Source organism: Thermobia domestica, chromosome 15, assembly GCF_964235325.1.
Source record: "Thermobia domestica chromosome 15, izTheDome1.hap1.1, whole genome shotgun sequence".
NCBI lineage: Eukaryota > Metazoa > Arthropoda > Insecta > Zygentoma > Lepismatidae > Thermobia > Thermobia domestica.
The window spans coordinates 154,712,497-154,732,927 of NC_137468.1; the positions used below are offsets into that span (position 1 = coordinate 154,712,497).

Genomic DNA, 20,431 nt, shown 5'->3' on the forward strand with positions numbered 1-20,431 from the left:
ATAATGATGATAGGTTAATGACCGATAATACAGATGAAACCATGTCACAAATTGTAACTACTAATCAAATCTTGGATATGATTATGCAATTAAAGCAGCAAATGTCCAGTGAACTTACAACGAAATTCGATGAAATTACAACAAAAGTCGAAGCGAAAGTTGAAGAAATAAAACTCGATACGAGTCAACAGCTTGCAGCGAAAGTTGAAGAAATAAAACTCGATTCGAGTCAATAGCTTGCAGCAAAAGTTGAAGAAATGAGAATCAATACAAGTCAACAAATACAGCTGATGTCCCAAGAAATCACTCAACAATTGACTCAGCGAATTGATTCTAAGTTGGACTTAATGAATGAACAGTTCAATGCAAAAGTTGAATTAACTGATCAACGTAAGCAAAAATTGGAAGAGTCTGATGATAAGGATTTTAAAAGGGCGAAAGTTGTGTTACCTGTAGAAGATAGAATGAAACAGGCTACAATACCTTTGTGCGATGTTCCTTATGAAGAACAGTTGGAGAAAAAGACTGAAGAAACAAAATCTTCGCTCGCGCGACTGATGGATTTGACGCCGAGAAGGAATCTGGATTTGGCCGGTTGGGCAGAAGAAAGAAAAAAGAATGAAGGACTTGCTTGTGAACTTATTGAAAGTAAACCACCAGCTGTTGTTGATGGTTACCGTAACAAGTGTGAATTTAGAGTGAGCATAAACCCTGAGATGCAAGAGCGAACAGTGGGTTTTCGACTGGCTAGCTTCAAAGAAAGTTCAATGAGGATTGGACCGGCAGACTTTCTGAGACATTTGCCTGACAGAATGAAAGAGGCAGTAAAGGTCTTCCAACAATACATACGAGAGTCAGATAAGCAACCATTTGTTCCAGAGACTCATGAAGATTACTGGAGACGATTGACTGTCCGAATATCGAATACTGGCGATTTGATACTGTTGGCAGTTATGCATCCACAAACCCTGAATGAGGAGGAAATAGGGAAGATTAAGGATGATTTGAAAGATTACTTCCAAAACAGAGAAGGAAACAACTTGAATATAACATCGTTCTATTTCCAGATCTTCACTGATAAGGAAGAAGGGAAGAAACCCTCACCACTGCAGCTATTGTTCGGAAAAGAATACATGGAAGAAACTATATGTGACATGAATTTCCAAGTATCTCCAGATTCTTATTTTCAAGTGAATACTTCGAGAGCCGAGCAGCTTTATACTTCGATCGCGGAAATGGTTGAGGTTGATGAAGAAACTTCCTTGATAGATGTGTGTTGTACCACTAGAGAGATTGGACTTACTCTTGCTAAGGAATGTGCTAAAATTCTTGGCATAGAAATGTCGAACCATGCGGTTGAAGATGCAAGTGCCAATGCTGTAAAGAATGACATCACAAACATCAGCGAATATTTTGTTAGACGGGCTGAAGATATTTTGCCCACCGTAGTGGAGAATGTAGCTGAAAAGAAGATACTTGTTATTGTAGATCCACCTAGAGCTGGGCTTCATCAGAAGTTGATTATTGAACTTACACACTGTCAGCTGATTATCTTATTCGGAAGACTAGATCTTGAGACGCTACCAAAGGTAAAGAAACCTATTCCTTTGTCAAGCAGGCCAGGAGGAGCATGTTACGTGATGTTGGGTAACAATTATAGATAATGTATTTGTTTCTCTAACAGCTCATCTATAATTGATTCATCAGGAAATATTTATGTAGTATATCTATTGTCTTAAATATTTTTTTTCTGTTAATTTGTATGCCATTATGATAATTCTAAAGCGCTATGTTTATCTTCATTTATTTGTTTGCTCCAAAAGAGGGCCAATTAGGTTTAGTTGAAGTTCATGACATTAATCTTAAATCGAAACAAATAATGATGGAATGATAAATCTATCAATCTGTACTTGTTTTGTTATATTGTTGCTCACAATCTTTGCATGTTATATTGCCTTTTATTAACATCTAATAGGATGATAGTCGTTATTTATAAATAATGTTGCTAGAACATGGATGAATCGGGAAGGAATATGTAACTAGTACCCTTGCAGGAACCATTAGTTAGTTTTCATTTTTTTTGAATAGTCCCATCGACGATATATTTGTTTTTGAATCGACGGTATTAATAAATGGATATATGGTGATATATATAATTAGTACTACATATAAAAGAATATAGTGTTGTAATATGAATATATATAAGGAAAAGAGAAGAAAAATATTTATATTAATGTAATTTTAATTTCATATGAGGGCTATTCAAAAAGTCAATATTTGGAAATACTTAATCCAGAGTTCTTTCCTTCACAGTATTACTGTTACGGAATTCCTGTTCGAGCGACATATTATATAACGATAATGATGTTATCAATGATCAGAGGCGCAATATCATAATGATGTAATATTATCAATCTGTACTTGTCTTATGAATATGATCAGAGGCGCAATAAGTGAGCAGAAATATATATTGGAAAAGAAAAAGTTTGTTGATTAGGTTGTCATGGATATAGATAGTTGGTTGTTATGAAGATATAGTTGAGGTCACTAAGAAGGATATTTGACATGTATTTGTGATGTAATGGTTTCGAGCAGTCATCTTTTGGGAAAATAAAACAAGTGTTAAGATCTTCCACACAGCCAGTAGCGTAGCCAGGATGTGTGTTTGGGGGTCCCAAGTGCTGCTATAGGTACATATAGAAAAATTACAAACAAAAAAATATATAAACATTTATTATTTATTAATATAATTAATAGTTAAATATAGATGATATATTAAATGCTAAATAGATTGTATTCGCTAGGGATGGTACCGAGACCGAGACGGCCTTTTATATACCGAGACGAGACCGAGACCGAGACGGCTTTTTATCTACCGAGACGAGACCGAGACGGAGCTCTATAAATCGAGACGAGACCGAGACGAGACTTAGGTCAGTCTCGAAAGTCTCGGTCTCGTCTCGAATATTGATATAGACAACTATTAAGATTGACCCTTACTCAAAATTTCTTTTGTTGCTGTATTAGGTAATATGGGAACAGTTGACTAATGTTCAGTAGCGTATTTAGGAGATGGCTATCGGATGAAGCCCCTCCCGAAATAGATTTGTGATTGTTTTTTCGCATTGCACGTACAACACAAATATTTCTTACTCGTTCTCAAGCCTCTCCCGAAACAAAATCCACTGCTGAGGTGTATAGTCATCTCTGTCTCTCTCTCCCTCTCTCAACACACACACACACACACACACACACACACACACACACACACACACACACACACACACACATACACACATATATATATACCAGCGGATCCAGGATATGATCGAGGGAGAGGCTAAACCATAGTTTGACATTTTATTCAGTGTAAAGAAAGAAGTAGGATTGAAGCCCATTTTATACAGTGTATAGCTGAGCGTCAAGGGGAGGTATAACCCCTTTAACACTCCCCTTGGATTCTCGCCTGTATATCATATCTAATATAAGTAAAAGGAAAAGTTTGTTTTTTGTTTGTCTGTGTGTCTGCGTGCCTGTCTTTCTGATTGCCTGTGTGCGGCCTGGGTACCAGACGAGAGTCCAAGAGTTACGAAATTTGGGTGACAAGTATCATGTCTCAGGCCTCAGAACAAGAAGAAGCGTTTTTTTTTAAAATTTTGAATCAGGAGGGGCGTTTACCGGGACATTTAAAAGAAGTAGAAAATGACCGATATTAGTGTCGAATACACAGTTTTCGCAGTCGCTGAGATCAATGATGATACTTCCATTAGCGATGACTTTCAAAGTCAGCTACCAGTGTATGAGGGCCGTGGTTCACTTGCGGGGGAGGGGAGTGCCAAGACGTAAAAATAATACAAAATGACCGATATTAGTGTCAAATAGTTTTCGCGTTTTCTGAGATCAATGGTGAAACTCCGATCGCATTAACCTCCAAATTCACCCCATTCAGCTGCGGGCCGGAGTTCACAGGAGGGATACCGAGACATGCAAAATAATCCAAAATGGCCGATATTAGTGTCAAATGTATAGTTTTTGCGGTCGCTGAGATCAATGGTGTCACTTCCATTAGCGGTGACTTTCAAATTCAGCTACCAGTGCATGCGGGCCGGGGTTCACCAGCTGGGGAGGGGGTACCGAGACATGTAAAAATAGTACAAAATGACCGATATTAGCGTCAATTACATAGTTTTCGCGGTTGCTGAGATAGTGATAGTCCCACAGGCCTTGACTTCCAAATACTGGTCCCATGCTAAAAATGGGTATTTCATTTAGTTATATATAATAGTCATATATATTAAAAATGCTGAATTTTTTAATATGCTGTGTGAAATATGGAAGGGGAAATTCTCCTAGATACTCTGCAATACCACTAGATAAACAAGCAATGTTGCCAACGTAACATAAAGTTGTAATTTCTCAAATTGCACTACGTTTGATATTACATATTTCTGTTCAGTTAATTTAGTTTAGTGCGTGGGTTTTCTCGGGGTTCTCCCGTTTCCTTCCACTTTCTTCATTCCACCATTTCATTCATCTCTCATTATCACAGTCTCCTTTAGCCTAACCGGCATAACCGTGAGACGTAAAACTCAAAAATTTCATTTCATTTTTTAATTGAGTTTAACGCCTCTTTCAGCAGCAAGGTTATATGAGACTGAACCTACTGATTAACGTTGAATCTAAACCACATGAACTCCCGTTGGGAATCTAACCCGGGTCTGTTACGCCATAGGCTAACTGCTTAGCCACGAAAGAGCTCTACATATTTCTAATTTAGATATTAAATTAAACCACAAAAGCACTTATATTATTTAATGCTAAAGTATTATAACAAACGACAATACATATAACTAACATCAACATTTTGGAGATCTCCAATAACTCAAATGGCAGGAACATAATAACATTAGTGTTCAGTAGCTTTAATTACAACAAGTCGCAGTTACATTATTTTAAGCAGTGTTGCGAACTTAAATAAAATGCTAAATATTATTATAAATATAGTGCAAATAACGTAGCTAAAGTGCAAAATATTTTAAAATTACTCGTAATTTGTTTTATGGTACAAGAATGTTTTCAAAACACAATGTTTTTCATAGTCTTTGGGCTACTTATAATGTTAATGTCAAAGTTTTCGTTCCAGCAATACATATAAAAGCAAATCGTAACTGAAATTAAACGTAACTGACAACTTTTCAATAGCACTAGTTGTTCTCCCTAAGCCTTAGGCCTGGTGTATTTTTTTAGATTAAAGCACTGCTTTATTAAAATTTTAATTACACCCTAACTGCATTTCATTTGTTATAGTTTGACCACCGACCACCTCAAACTCGATCCATACCATATAGCTATATGCAATTATTCAAAGACTTACAGTTAGTAATTGATTGATTTTTGTTGATTTTTCGTTTGTTTTGTTTTAGTTTAACGTCTCACGATTATGCTAGGGCGGCTAAAGGAGACGTGGATTTACTGATCATAGTGGAATCCGAAAAAACTTCTGTCGTTGAACATTACCGCCACCGGGAATCGAACTCGGGACCATGCGAACCAAAATCAACCGTACTTGCCATTACAGCAAATGGGGGTTCTTACATTGTGTTGATTCAAATAATTGAGTCAGTGTTGCCAGATCCGAAGATGAAAAAGTAGCGTGTCTCTGCTCCAAAAGTAGAGGATATGAACTATTTGTAGCCCAAATATATAGAAATGAATTATTTGGCAACTAATGACTGGTACTAATGAAATAATGTTTAAAATAGACCGGAAAATGTGATGGAAATATTGCAAGACGAAATTATGATCGATAGACGAAAACAATTTTAGATTGAATACCACGTGACAAAAACAGCCTAGGAAATGTCCGCATACAAGGAATTGTGACAAAATAAGGAAGCACTGGGGAGTAACCTGGAAAAGAATTACCCAAGATAAATAGTTGTAGAGCAAACTTGGGAAGACTTCATCCAGCTGTGGATTGATAATGCTTGCATGATGATGGTGATGATTTTATAGCGAGACCTCAGAGATAAGCTAAACCAAGAAATAATTTCGTAATTTTACAAGAGAAGCGAAAAACCGGTTTCTTAACTAAGATCTATAATACTGTTTTTCAAACTATACTAAGTAGTTACATAGTAGTAAGATGGCTTTAGACTTACATTATTACACCACTAGAAAGAACATAGTCTATTTAAAAAAGTATTCTAACTCAATTTGACCAAAAAGTGACTTAACATAGTCTACCACTAATGTTCATTGGGAGGTGACTCCTGCCACTGAAACAAGATAAAAAGTTCTGTTCAACTTTCTGCTATCGGACATAGTTTTAGATCTACAAGGTGCCGAAAGCTTGGGAAAATGACTTTCGGACGCCAATAATTCGGAAACTATCCAACATAAAGAGGGCGGGTAAAAAATTCACTGAAGAAGTCATACCTGCTCTACTGAATTTTGCATGTTTGCACAATCCTACCGTGCACGCGCAAGGGATTCCCCAAAGGAACGTAGGGAGTCCCGGATAATATGCCAAATGAAACTTGGTCTAAATGGATAGGAATTGATAGGCTTTCTACCCGGTAGCAATAATTCGTTTGTATTAAGTCGATAGCTGGAACAAATACAAAATGGCGGACTCCTTCATGCCCGTTGTGTGTGGTTGCATAATCGCCAGGTACGGATGCTGGCCAACAGTGACGTTCTGAGTACTAATTCTAGCGAATTTGTACTCAAATGCTCTAGAAAGACATCTGGAGTGTCGGTGGAGCATAACAGATGATGGAGGGTGATTCACATGTGTTGAAACACTTAACGAAAAATGCCCAGAAATGCACTCGTGCTCAGTAAACGTGAGTTCAAAGCGTCGGAAATGTAAGGATTAGCGTCAAGAACATGAAAGCCATTGCCAATTCACCAATAATATTCCTTCAAACCGATGCAATATGATGTGCACGGTTGCATACCAATAAGGATGCAACAACTGAGGCCAAGTTGAAATTGTGCAATGGACTCAGTAAGAAACTGGGTAAACTGAAGGAATGTCACTAGTGGGATCGCATGAACGATATTGAAATGTGGCCAATGTGTGTGTTGTTATCAACATGTAGCTAATGAACAAATGTCAACATGTCCCACTACTGCTGGGACATCGTCCCACGTGCGAAAAATAGGAAAATAACTACTCGGGTTTTGAATCTGAGGCCGTGGGCTCCCAGTAGGATTGGAAACTGCGACCACGCGAGCAAAAGCGAGCGCTCTATAGCCCTGAGGTTCGAAGGAGCCTCACTTTCTCCGTATTCATTTCTTTGAGGAGTACCCACTTTGTTTGGCAAGCCCTCTTGTACAGCCTCCCGACATACTTGTGTGTTTCATTTTGTTACTCCTACTGCACAGTTGTAAACAATCAGAGCTTTAAGAGCTTTCTTTTTATTTCTCATGTTGTTTTATTTTCCATATGTATGGTGTTCCAGCTGTAGTTTTAAATGTGCCAAATCGGTTCATTTTCGTCTTTGTCTTGGCATATGCACTGTGTGTAAGGTACGAATTTCTTTGCGGTATTTTCCTATATTTCGAGTACGTCATATGTCTCAGAAGACGTGGGACATGATACAAGTTTGTTATTTTCACGCTCTATCAGAGTTTGAACCATGCATTAAGAGATTTCTTTTCATATGTGTCGACTGTGGGACAATGCCCCAAACCAAGAGGGACATTGATACAATCGTGTTCTAGTTACGTTCTATCAAAAGGTGCACCAGATGTAATAGCAGAATGTACAACGTTATTTTCCTAGTTTTCGCACGTGAGACGGTGTCCCAGCAGTAGTGGGACATGTTGACATTTGTTCATTAGCTACATGTTGATATCAACACACACATTGGCCACATTTCAATGTCGATCATGCGATCCCACTAGTGACATTCCTTTAGTTTACCCAGTTTCTTTGTGAGTCCAATTGCACAATTTGAACTTGGCCTCAGTTGTTGCATCCTTATTGGTATGCAACCGTGCACATCATATTGCATCGGTTTGAGGGAATATTATTAGTGAATCGGCAATGGCTTTCATGTTCTTGACGCTAATCCTTACATTTCCGACGCTTTGAACTCACGTTTACTGAGCACGAGTGCATTTCTGGGCATTTTTCGTTAAGTGTTTCAACACATGTGAATCACGAGGGCATTTCCTTCACACATTCTTGTGCGTGTATCAGAGGCGGCTTGGCTATAAGTGCTGCAGAGCTGCAGAACTACCAGCAATTTTAGTGGAATAAATGTATTTTCAACTGAGTTGAATTGTGTTTAATTTAATCAAGGTAATAACATGTAATGATGATATTTAGTCTAACAGTATCCTGAAATTGTACTGCTGGATATGCTTTATAGTGTAGAATTAGTGGAAATACTTTTTGAAGCGTAATAATATTGCAAGAGCTGTGCACGGATTGCCCTATGCTTTAGCATTGAGACCAAAATCTTCACCAGCCGCGGTGTAATACCTTTCCCTTGTTCATTAGATAGGGTTTACTGGAGCTGCACTTCCAGCAGCTCAGAACTCACGAATACTTCCGAAGAAGCCGAAGAAACACGACGTGAGTACATGAGGCGCCGTTCTCTTGTTTTTTATAAAGGTGTTCAGTGTAATTGTTGTGCGCTGTAAAACTGTGTTGTGCAAATTTTCTGAACAAAATTTGTGTGACAATTTTAACGAAACCATAAAACATTTGGAAATCCTTCCAACTATTCCAATGACAATAGCTGAAGCAGAATGCCACTCCTCTAATTTAAAAATAGTTAAAACATTTTTGAGAAGCACAATATGCCAGGAAAGACTCAATGCTTTGGCTGCTTTATCAATCGAGCGTAATCACATGCAGGCCCGTATCCATGGGAAGTTTAGGGGGCGGTCCCCTAAACTTTTACTGGCTCCTCCTAAAATTTTCACGGTAGGCTTGTAAACGAACTATAATATGGTGATGAACTATAATATGGTTGGATCGCCCCCCTAACTTCTACCGCCTCTCCCCTTACATTTTTGGGCTAGCTACTGGTTTGATCTCATAGCCACTATCCCGAGCTTTAATGATAGAGTAATATGACATTTTGTATAGCACAAGACATGTCTGATGGACTTAATTTAGAAACGATAAAATCTCTATAATTCAGTATTATTAATAAAATTTCTGCCTGTAGACATTATGTAAATCCAAAAATTTTATGGCACCTAAAAAACAGTATGTTTAAAGTTTGTTACACACAACAGTGGCATTTCGGGGGAAAACTATCGGGATCAAGCTCTCCCGAAATTCAATAAAACTTGTAGGCATCCAAAAGGAAAAATTAAGTGCTTATTCATATGCTGTGTATAGATCCTCTCGAAACAATATCCTAAATACGCCACAGACACCCAATAATCAAAGCAATAGTGTTTTGGTTGCATGATACAGTAAAGTTGTATATAGGCTACTGTATATTTATTAATTTCAATTTATTTGTCATTTATAACGATTAGAGTGTTTAAAAGGTGCTGGTTAGTGTACATTTTACAATTAATTACTGCAAACAAGAAATTTAATATAAAAAAAAAACTGTGCAGAACTACCACAGATTATGGTATCGAGCCGCTACTGGCGTGTATTCTACCATTTTGTAAGCCTATTTCCATATTTTGTGAATCAACGGTAGTGGGTCAAAATGGGCTTTCAATGTTAGAAGAAAAATGATCCACTGTCCCACCAGTATCGAGTTTCGAAGTCGCTTCTTTTGCATTGTTTAGTGCCTGTTTGGTACCGTTTCTGCGCATATTTTCACGTTTTGTGCGCCACCGGAAGTGGGTCAAAGAGGACTACAAATATGTTAGAAAAATACATATTCATCCCACTTTGAAGGCCCATTTTAATCCACTTTCAGTGACGGCAAATACTTTTTAGCACATGGGTGGCAAAACATTAAATCCAACACCGAACCTGCATGTATTTTCTAACGAAGAACGCGCTCGACTCACTCCAAATCTCAATGTTATCATTAATAATAATAATAATAATAACAATAATAATAATAAAAATAATAATAATAATAATAATAGTAATAATAATAATAATAATAATAATAATAATAATAATAAGAAGAAGAAGAAGAAGAAGAAGAAATAGAGGAGACTGTTCAATACTTACTTTTAGAGTTTCAACTGCCTTTCTGGAAATGACTTTGAATTTGCTAGAAAATCAAATCGTCTTATCTATACTTTCTGCATATGTGAATAGTGATTTCTCAATTTTTTTCACTATTATTTCTGATAACAGTTCATCAAAGTGCATTTCACAGAACTGGCAAACATAATGGCTCATATTTCTCAGTGAATCTACCGATTTATTGAAATCCGGTACAGCAGCCTCAACGAAGTCTGACAGTTCTTTAATGAGGTGAGCTCAAGAAAGCTTAGAGTATGGAAGTTTGCCTTTCTAGGTTGTTCTAATCGTCTATTATTAATATTCAGAGAATAAACTGGGCACAGAGACTTTTTTCAGCTTCCGAACGTTACAATTAAAAACAACAACAACAAGAATAACAAATCTTTTACAGAATGTTGACAACAAACAACAGATCTGTCTGGAGGAATTCAGTTACTACCATTCGTATCACAATTTCCTGATAATTTACTTAACCATTTTTCTGTAGTTGAATACTCGATGGTATTTAGTGAAACGATACCCCAATGTATTCCAAAATGCCTATTCAAGCCTTAGAAAAGTGAATACAACAGTAATGGGCCATTCCACGCGAAAGTGAGCCTGAACCCAAATTTTCGAAAACTGTTAAAATCAATGCATTTTTACGTATATATGAAGTAAATAGAACGAAATTTACTTTTTCACAAAGAAAAACTTATTTATACTTAGAATTCACGTAAAATTTTAAGTCTGAGTTGTGAATTTGTAACATGTCAGCTGGGAGGAAAATTTTTATTCTTGTTATCGGCAACATTTTACGGTATATTGTGCATGTTTGGCTGAAGTAACTTCGAGCTATTCAAGATGCTTCTTTTTGCTACAAGCTGCAGTTGAAATAATGTTTACAGGATAAAAATTGTTTATAATATCATTAAAGATATAAACGTCAACTTGAGTGTCCTGCCCGTGACAGAAAACTACCAAAAGTTATTGTACTGAATTACTAAATTTGTGAATGTGGTTCGTACTTAGTAGAAGTAACAATTTTCACGTGTACTTCACATTTACCAAATTTTGGACTAATGCTAACGATATATTTCGATTTATTTCAACTTGAAACCTTGTCCTGCCCGTGACAGTGGGCATGCCACTCGTGGGATAGTTTGTGTACATTGGTTATTCACGATAGAAAATTATTCCATGTGTACTAAAATAAAGTTTTCTAAGCATGAACATTATTTACTTAAATAGAGGATTATGTATTACTGTCAGTATGATGTTTTAACTTAAAATAAATGTCATATAAATATTATCATTAGTGTCACCTTTCTGTTCGTTTCAAGGGAGCAGTAGATGGGATTGAAGTACGTACAAAACAGCCAGTATGGAACTTTGTGAAACAAAACAAAGTAATTGTAGAATGTGCTGCTAATTTCGTAGCAGCTTTAAACTCTTCGTTTCAAAATATATCTGTTTTACTACTATCATCAGCAGAAATTGAAAAAAAAAAAAAAGACGTTTTGAATAAAAGACGGGAAAATGCTCTTGTCAATTGAATGTCTCCAATCAAAGCAGTTATTCCTGCAATTTGACAGTGAAAATTTGGTAGTTCGTCGAACTTTTAAATTAGAGCTTCATCCGTATAAAATCTTTAAATTTCTCACAGACTTTTATTCAGATTCTGAAAATGGTGACTCCAAAAGCCATGAAGGTATCCTGATGGACGACTTACAAGGCTTGTGCATGTTAACAAGGCTTGTGTTAGACCAGCTGTTGAAGATATAACACAATAAACATTTTTGTTGATGGAATTTTTCTCTAGTGGACAGAAAAAGAAAACATAGACATGCAACTATCGCACAAAGCCCAGTAGAAGAGGACGAAGAAGTCAAGGAAATTCGTATGAAGACCGTAAGCGATTGCGGTAAAATTTTCAAGACTGCTGAAGATGTGTCTTACGTGCATTTCGATCAAATAATACCTTTGATACCAGCAGTGCTGTGCCCCGGGGGGAGGGGGGGCGAGCGTGGTTACGGCCCCCGGCGTCAAAGTAAGGGGGCGCAAAATTCAGGAGGAAATAATAATTATATATATGTATATATATATATAAAATGGAAGGAAAACAAGTATTAAAAAGTGCTCAAAATCAACGAAAAGCAGAGTTTATTTATGAAAATTTTCTTACGCATCGCGCCAACCATAGTAACGCTTTGCGGCTGGTCTGTCGATTTCATATTTACGGGGGCGCCGTCGCGACGCGTCGTATACTCTCGCCCCGGGCGCTGATTTTTCACGGCACGGGCACTGGATACCAGCACCTATTTTATATACTGTTAGACAGTGTTTTGTACGAATTTCCCAACAAGGTGGGTGTAAATGGGCAAATAAATCCATTTCCTAAAGTGTAGGTGGTGAGAAATAAGTGTACGGCATATTATTATTTTTATGTGGTAAAAGCGAGCCTCAACTGAAGTAAATATAATTATTTATGTAAAATGCTATAACAGAACAGCAGAAATTAACTTATTTTCCATTTTATTTCATTTTTGAAATCATTCTTATTGAGATGTTGTGTGTTGATTCACACGGTGTCCTGCCCGTGACAGCCATGTGTCCTGCCCGTGACACAGTAAAGTTTAGTTTATTCATTAAATAAATATTTGGCAAATTTCTATTATGTGAAGTTTGTTCAAAAATTTCATCATTTATACATTTCCGTTTAAATAAAAACATTTTGAGCTAAGAATTCACAGAGTTTTGAAACATTCACTTGGTGTGTCGCAAATCACTTCTCTTTTTTGTCCCCACCCGTGACAGACATTTAGGAATTAATATTTTCTACTCTAAACAGAAAAAAATACTGAAAACATCAGCTGCATATACTCCTAAGTCTGTACTGCTCATATATCATACAATTAGCAGAATTTATGTTGTACTTTTAGAAATATACAACTTTAGAGCATCAAAAATGTCGTGTAAATGTCCTGCCCGTGACGATGGAATGGCCCTAATACATTTTAATTTGTTCAAACACTGAGCCTCAAAATGTATTTTCCGCTATGAGATTTATACAAACAAGTCTCGCTTAGTGCTGCACCCATGCGGCGGAATTCTGAAAAAATATTCGTACGGTGATCTCTACGTTATTTTTGGTGATTCGACAGGCAGTATAGAGGATGGAGCGGGCGGTGGCAGGGTCTAAGGACGAGGCCGCCAATAATGGGGGGCCGGGGAACCCGGGCACCAACAAAGCTCATGTGGGCTCCCTAGTGTATTTATGAATATACATAGTGATAGGGGTGAATTCCCGGGAAGATATTTTTCGTGAATATCCCCTGGGAAAATTCCCGGGAAGATTCCCCAAAATGGGACTATTCCGGGAATTTATGTACAAACACAAAGAAAAGTGAATTCTATTACTATATTACGATTTTAAAGGTAAATTATTGTGTGTTTCAAATGATAAGCGGCATGGCCTTGAGTTGGCTTCACACGGCGTCCAATTGGCTTCGAGCGGTGTTGACAATTTGCGACAAGCAATTCTGCACGCTGACTTCTCGCGCTACTGGGAATCTTGACAATACCAGAGGCGCTATTAGAAGTATTGTATTAGCATATCAACTGCTCGCTTTATGAAGTAGAGAAAAGAATTACGAACACATACGTGAAAACTACATCTTTTTATGTCAAGTGGTTGTCATGATAGACGCTTTTAAAGATTTCCATATAAAACAATTAGCAAAACGAGCGATGAGTCCCGCGTCTAATTTCCAATGGATTTTTCTTCAATTTGGAAAAAGTGGAACTCAACTTTTATTACAGGATGATCAGGGGTGTAACCAGCAGGTTTTGTTCTAGGGCAACATTACTTTCAGGGGAGGAAAGCTTTTCACACATTTAAAAGAGAGCAAATAATCTCTTTCAGAATATGAAAGCATTTTAACTCACCATACATACTATAAACATATATTAACACATGCTACCTTATCAAAAGACGGATCTTGACAGTACTGAAGCTGAAAACCGGATTGTAGGAAATGAATTAATAAGCTATTCATAAGAAGACAAATGCTGTTTATAGCAGTCTATTTATCTGACTGTGTTTATGTGGGTTAAAATAATAAAGGGAAAAATCCTCGAAAAAATATCAACTCAGATATTATTATGCAATAATATTGCAGAGTTCATACGTTGTGCGCGCAGTTAGGGAAATTAGAATATAAACCATATGATTAATTTTAGTTGTTTTAATTAGGTACAGAAACCGTGTTGATGATGTTTTATTTTTTTTAATTTTCATATTTTATTATAAACGTTCCTCATTTGCATTAATAAATTAAATAAGTTTATTAAACATATACAAGACGAACCTCATTTTGGATTTGGAAATAGTTTGGAAAGACAGGGCCCCCTTTTCCTCCGTGGCCACACGTCTTTGCAATCTGATTCGTATATATGCCTAACATCGTAAGAACAAAGTATGGGAAGTTCGTAATATTGTTTTGAAATTTACTTCAAGATAGATTCTTCCTTATTCGACATAAGGAACCCAGTATGTTTTCTTTTTCTTTTTTCTTGCACGTTTCATAACCTTACTATGTGAGACTTTCATTCCCTCTTTTCTCTTCTACAAGAGATTCAAAAGCACCAGACGTCTGAATGGTGTCATAAATTATCGTAACCCAAAACAAACTCGAGTATATTGAGTTGCTTAGGAATCAGACAGATTGCTTTTGTGACACCTACAACAAGCCCAAGGGTGTTATTTGTTATGAAAACTGATAAGGAAACAAAGGGGATAGTTGTGCAGGAATGTAACTTCTCTTCTAGCATAAAGAGAATTCACAAGTGTCTGGGCTGGGTTGGTTTCTTTCGTGGTAGTACGTTTGTTCTCTAAAATTATATTTGACAATGTTTTTAAGCAAACCGAGTACAAGTGCGGAGTTTTCTATCTTTCTTTCTTTTTTTAATGCTACGAAGTGAGGATCGAAGAATTATTTTTTTGTGTTTACAATTTTTTTAGCCCATGATAATAAATTTACAAGACACAGATTCAGACAATAACGAATATTTTAACTGACATAGACGATAGTGAAAGTAGTGTTGAAGACGAGTGTTTAGCATACAAGTAATTTAGTTGCTATATACTTCTAGGATGCACAATCAAAATTCTTGAGTTTGCTGAAATAGTATATTTACATTGTGAATAATGTTGCCAATGTATGTCATAATCTCAACTGGAGGAAGAGCGAGAAGGGAAAGGGGAGTCTGCAATCCGGCAACACCGCGCGGAATATCGCGCACCATTGGCTTGCCCGTGATGCTTTACATCTGAAATACACAGTAGTATCCTATCACCGTATATTGTTACTGTTATGTTCAGAGGATTCTTCAAAATGTAAATTCTGAACAGTATTATGTTGTTTTATTAATATTTTATTATATTTAGGGAGTACGCATAAATGTATATTTACTTACAATATGCTGTATGCAAGTAAATATGTGAAAAAATGGTATAGTAAGTAAACATACTTTTACACCTCAAAACAGTTTAAATTAAATATAAGTGGATTTTCTAAACTTGACTTTAATATTGATATTATAAATATACTAAATTTTTAAACGTTATAAACAAATTAGGTTAGGTAACTCTCAGAAGACAAATATCTCACCATGTCTTAGAAGAAACATTTGCGCATACATATTTATGTTCACAATATTTGCAAGATACTGGTCTCGTCTAGTTTTATAATTTAGCACTTAACATTGGCACACACGACCTTTCTTACTACCTGTTTCTCAAAATTTCATGCATTAATTCACGTGTAAGAGAAGTCCGAGGGCCTTTTCAGAAATTCGAGTCAGAGACAGGAGACAGATCGACCTCTATTACTAACGGTGGTTCCCAGTGCATTCATAGTACTTCGTCTCTATTTCTACATAATTTCTACTTTACTTTACAAACTGACTCCTTCTCATCATTTGTAAATTAGTGCTTTGATACTTTCTAGTGCAAATGGAAATGGAACTTAAAATATCCTATTATTAATTAAATAAAGTACTGTCAAAGGATTGTATCTTTTTAATCTCCAAATTATTTAAAACCTAGAAGTAAATAATAATAAATGAATATAAAGTAGACACATGATTCTTATAAATTGGAAGATAAACTAAAGAAATGGAAATAAATTCCTTCCCCGGAATTTATATGCTAGGAATAAAAACGGGAATATTCCCATTTTTATTTTCCTTCCCACCGGGAATATTCCCACTGCCCATCACTAAATATACAATATTTGGAATAATTTAAATGCAATTTGTCTTAATATCCTCATATATATACCTTCTGCGTCTGAGTGCCCCCCCCCAAAAAAAAATTACAGAGAGATCGGCGCCCTTGTCTAAGGAGACAGACGTAAGAATAAGATTTAAAAGATTGGGAACCTCTGTTGTACCCAGATGACTACACGCAGGGCTTACGTATTCTAGAAGAGAATCAATCCACTCGGGAGCAGTAAAAGTAGTGGTTTCAAGGGGTCCGGTCAGGTTAAGGTCCAACCCGAGCCGACCCGTGACCCGAAACGACCTGTGACCCGAGTTGTTCTGACCCGACCCGACCCTGTGAGAGCACTAAAAACAGCTTCTGCTCAGGTATTCCCATGAAATGCACCCAACCCATGTGGCTGTATAGAGGATATGTAAATAGTCATTTGCGTATGACAGGGGTTCCCAATCCTTTAAATATTGCGTCTCTCTCCTTAAAACCTGCATAGGCCTCCTTCATGTCACCGAACTCTCTTTGTTTTGGTAACATACGTGCTTATCGTGTGACTACTATTGAGGATGCAGTATCCAATAGTTATTTCCCAAATCTATAATAATAATAATAATAATAATAATAATAATAATAATAATAATAATAATAATAATAATTATTATTATTATTATTATTATTATTATTATTATTATTATTTCGAGTATAAAGAAGTTCTAATTTCCAGTCAGTGGCGTATTTAATTAGGGCTTCTCGACTTAACCCATCTCTCCCATCGAAATTTTATTACAATTTTAATTTTTGCATTTATAATTGTTTTTAGGCAATACACCCAAAAATCTGTATCTCAGTAAAGACACAAAATAAGCTGGGAAGATGGGCCTCTTGCTCGTTCGCTTTTATTCTCAAAGCCTTCTTCCCCATGATAACTAATTACAAGGAGTATAATGATTTGATAGGAAACTGATAGTACGGGATCTGAAAAGCTGCTACGCGTAAGCGGTGGCGTGGGTAAATGTTATCTTATCCCTAGCAACATCTGTAGTTGACAAATGAATTGCACCAAACTATACAGAAAGATGTTTGCTTCGCTAGGTGTGGTCCAAGTAAATGTGTTCAACAGAGGTCACGTACCGTGTCGAAAACGGATACCAGCGAATATGAAACTTATTTGAACAGCATTTTGAAATGCGTCTGCGAGGCGCACGATTCCGAAGCCGAGTTTTCTTCATCATACATGTTTTCATAATATTGTCCAGTTCGCTTCTTTCAATTTTGGATCCAACCACTCCTACCCTCCTCAACATATTATTTTAGATTCCGGCTAGGATTTGATCAAGTAACACAAATTAATAAGATTTTTAGACGACCTATTTTGGAAGTAGCTAGACAGCAGGTTTTGCAGCATCATCCTGGTCTTGGTCTTGCAACAGAAACAAAAATATTTGTCCCTCTATTTTGATTTTTGTGTTGATTTTTATACTAAAATAATTGGCAAGAAATATTGCAAATGCAAAGTTCGGTATCTTTGTGCATTGAATGGTTTCATAATGATACTGGAGTAAAATTCGTTTGACCGTATATTTCGGGTTTTACAGTCACACAACATGAACGGATTCCACTTTACCTATGGAACGAAAATGTCGGCCTTTTTTCTGGAAATTTGGAAACTCAAAACCGAATTTTTATTCTGACAATATATGAAGTTCACACGAACTGAACTAAGGCCTCAACCCACGCTACAACTTAATAGTGTTGCTTAACTCAAACGTTGATGCAATTTCTTCTATCCAGAGGTGATATAGGGGTCTCAAACAATCCTTAAAACTATGTACGTTTTACAGCAGAGCCTCTCGTGGTCGCTGTATTAAACAGACGAAAAACGTGTATTAAACAGACGTTAACAGGGCAATCAACTGCTGTAATCGTAAATATTATTGTTTTTCTATTTCACAATATGACTTCATCCGAAGAGGATGAAATAAACATATCAGCGATATTTGTCTGTTGCTGACACAAAATCCGCCCTCCCTCTCCCCCCAAAAAAAACGAGTGAGAGAAAAAGAATAAAGAGGAGCTGGTGCACCAGGGAGTGAATTTTTCGCCGCAATAAGGCACAGGAAAGCACTGTATTTTGAATGGTGAATAATGAAATACTTACAGAAGATCCTCGTTCCTATAAAAAAATCTACAGAATTGATTATTCAGAATCCATTACGCTATTGAAATTAGTAACTCCGAAAATTCAGCAGCGAGATACGAACATGTAGGAGTCTGTATCAGCTGGAAAATGGTCTGTAGATCCTTGGATCCACCACATTGTATAACTGAAAATCAAATGACTTGTCCAAATATGTAAATGAGGGCAGCTATCAGACACGAAAAGCTAAAATAAAGAAAAAGCAATTTTCTAGTATAGGTACTGAGTGAATCCGCTCAGCTCAGTACCCACAAAAAATGCTCACATAGCCCCTAAATTAAGCTTATATCGCACCGGGAGCCTATCTCATGCACTACACACGGAATTCTTGTATTGTGCCAGCATTATAAAACTGTTCCCTAAAATTTCAAGAAAGCCACATAACAGTCATGAAAATTAACTCTTATTGTTTCTGTTTTTGGCGCATCACATCTGAATTTTATGTTTACAAGTGTTGGATTATTAGTCTAAACTTACTACAAGTGGTTTACGACGGATAAAATAAGTGAGTTGATATGGAAGATGTCTGTATAGAAACTATTTTCCACCGGCGGTGAATTTCTGCACAGATTACAGAAGTTGTATTTTGTTTACAAGTGGAACGCTACTGTTATGATTATTTTATTGAAATATTAAAAAAAAACTTTTTTATATGAATGTACGAACACGAACTTTTAAATAGTGTAGTACTAGAGAAGAATAACAAAATACGTCATGAGACAAATAACAAAATACGTCATGAAACAAATAAGTTGTTTGTCACGTAGTTCACTCTCTCCAACCAGTATATAAGCTTCGGAAAATTAGAACTTTTATGAATCAGGAATCAGACATCGACTCAGATCTTACATCATACTTTGCGTCTCGCATTTGGACTAGAAGCCACGACGAAGATGGTCAACATTGAGTTGAGAGAGAGACCTCCGAACTACACATGTAAGTTTTATCCTTTCGAATAATTTCAGTCTCTAAGAAGAAGTAATTTCTTCTATGGCAGTCTCCTGCTAAAGGCCTCATAAATAACAGATTCTTAAACTTTGCTTTATTTGTTAATTTCTTTATTGTAAATCACTGCAGACAAACTTGAGCTCATTTATTATTTGATTTATTATGTCTGCATATTGTAAAGTAACATTTATTCTTTGTAATAAATACATATTTTGAAAATTCTATTCTTTTCACAAATACTACTGAATTTAGCAATTTTACTGGTATTATGAGAAAGATACTAACCACTATACTAAAAGGTAAACACTCAGTGAACTAAAACCTTTTAAAGTAAACATGGCTATCCCCGCAAGCAATAGAGACTAAAATATTCAAACAGCACATTAGCTTTTGCTATGCTAAATAAAAGAGGCCTAGGTTACGAAACTACTTCTTCATGAGCATTGAAATACAACATATATACGATTTCTGCATGTCTTAAGGATTTCTGGCTTATATTTCTTTTGGTTTTTAAAGTACTTAGTAAACAATGGCTCGTAGACAATAAAATAACAATACTTCATCAACTCCTCCTACTATAGCTTTTCCCATGTTCATAGATACCTTTGCAAATTCCGAAGGTCAAGATGCGGAAACATTCATTCAGAAATTTGAACGATTTTCTTTATTGCATAAGTTAAATGAAGATACCCAAAAACAAGTCTTCAAACTTTCGTTGACCCAATTCCCAGCACTTTGGCTTAACAGAAATGAGCAATTTCTAAATTTATCGTGGTCAGCCTTGAAAGCCAAGTTTTTGGAACAGTTTTCCCCTTCTTCTTCCTCTCTTGAGGCCACATTT

General features: G+C 36.4%; 1 protein-coding gene across 1 annotated transcript; it reads left to right on the forward strand.

The window, feature by feature from the left end:
* Positions 1 to 257: 257 nt before the first annotated feature.
* On the forward strand, positions 258 to 1,664 carry LOC145671666 (tRNA (uracil-5-)-methyltransferase homolog A-like). Its single transcript, XM_081740863.1, has one exon. The coding sequence runs from the start codon at positions 258 to 260 to the stop codon at positions 1,662 to 1,664; it is 1,407 nt and encodes a 468-aa protein (XP_081596989.1).
* Positions 1,665 to 20,431: the final 18,767 nt, after the last annotated feature.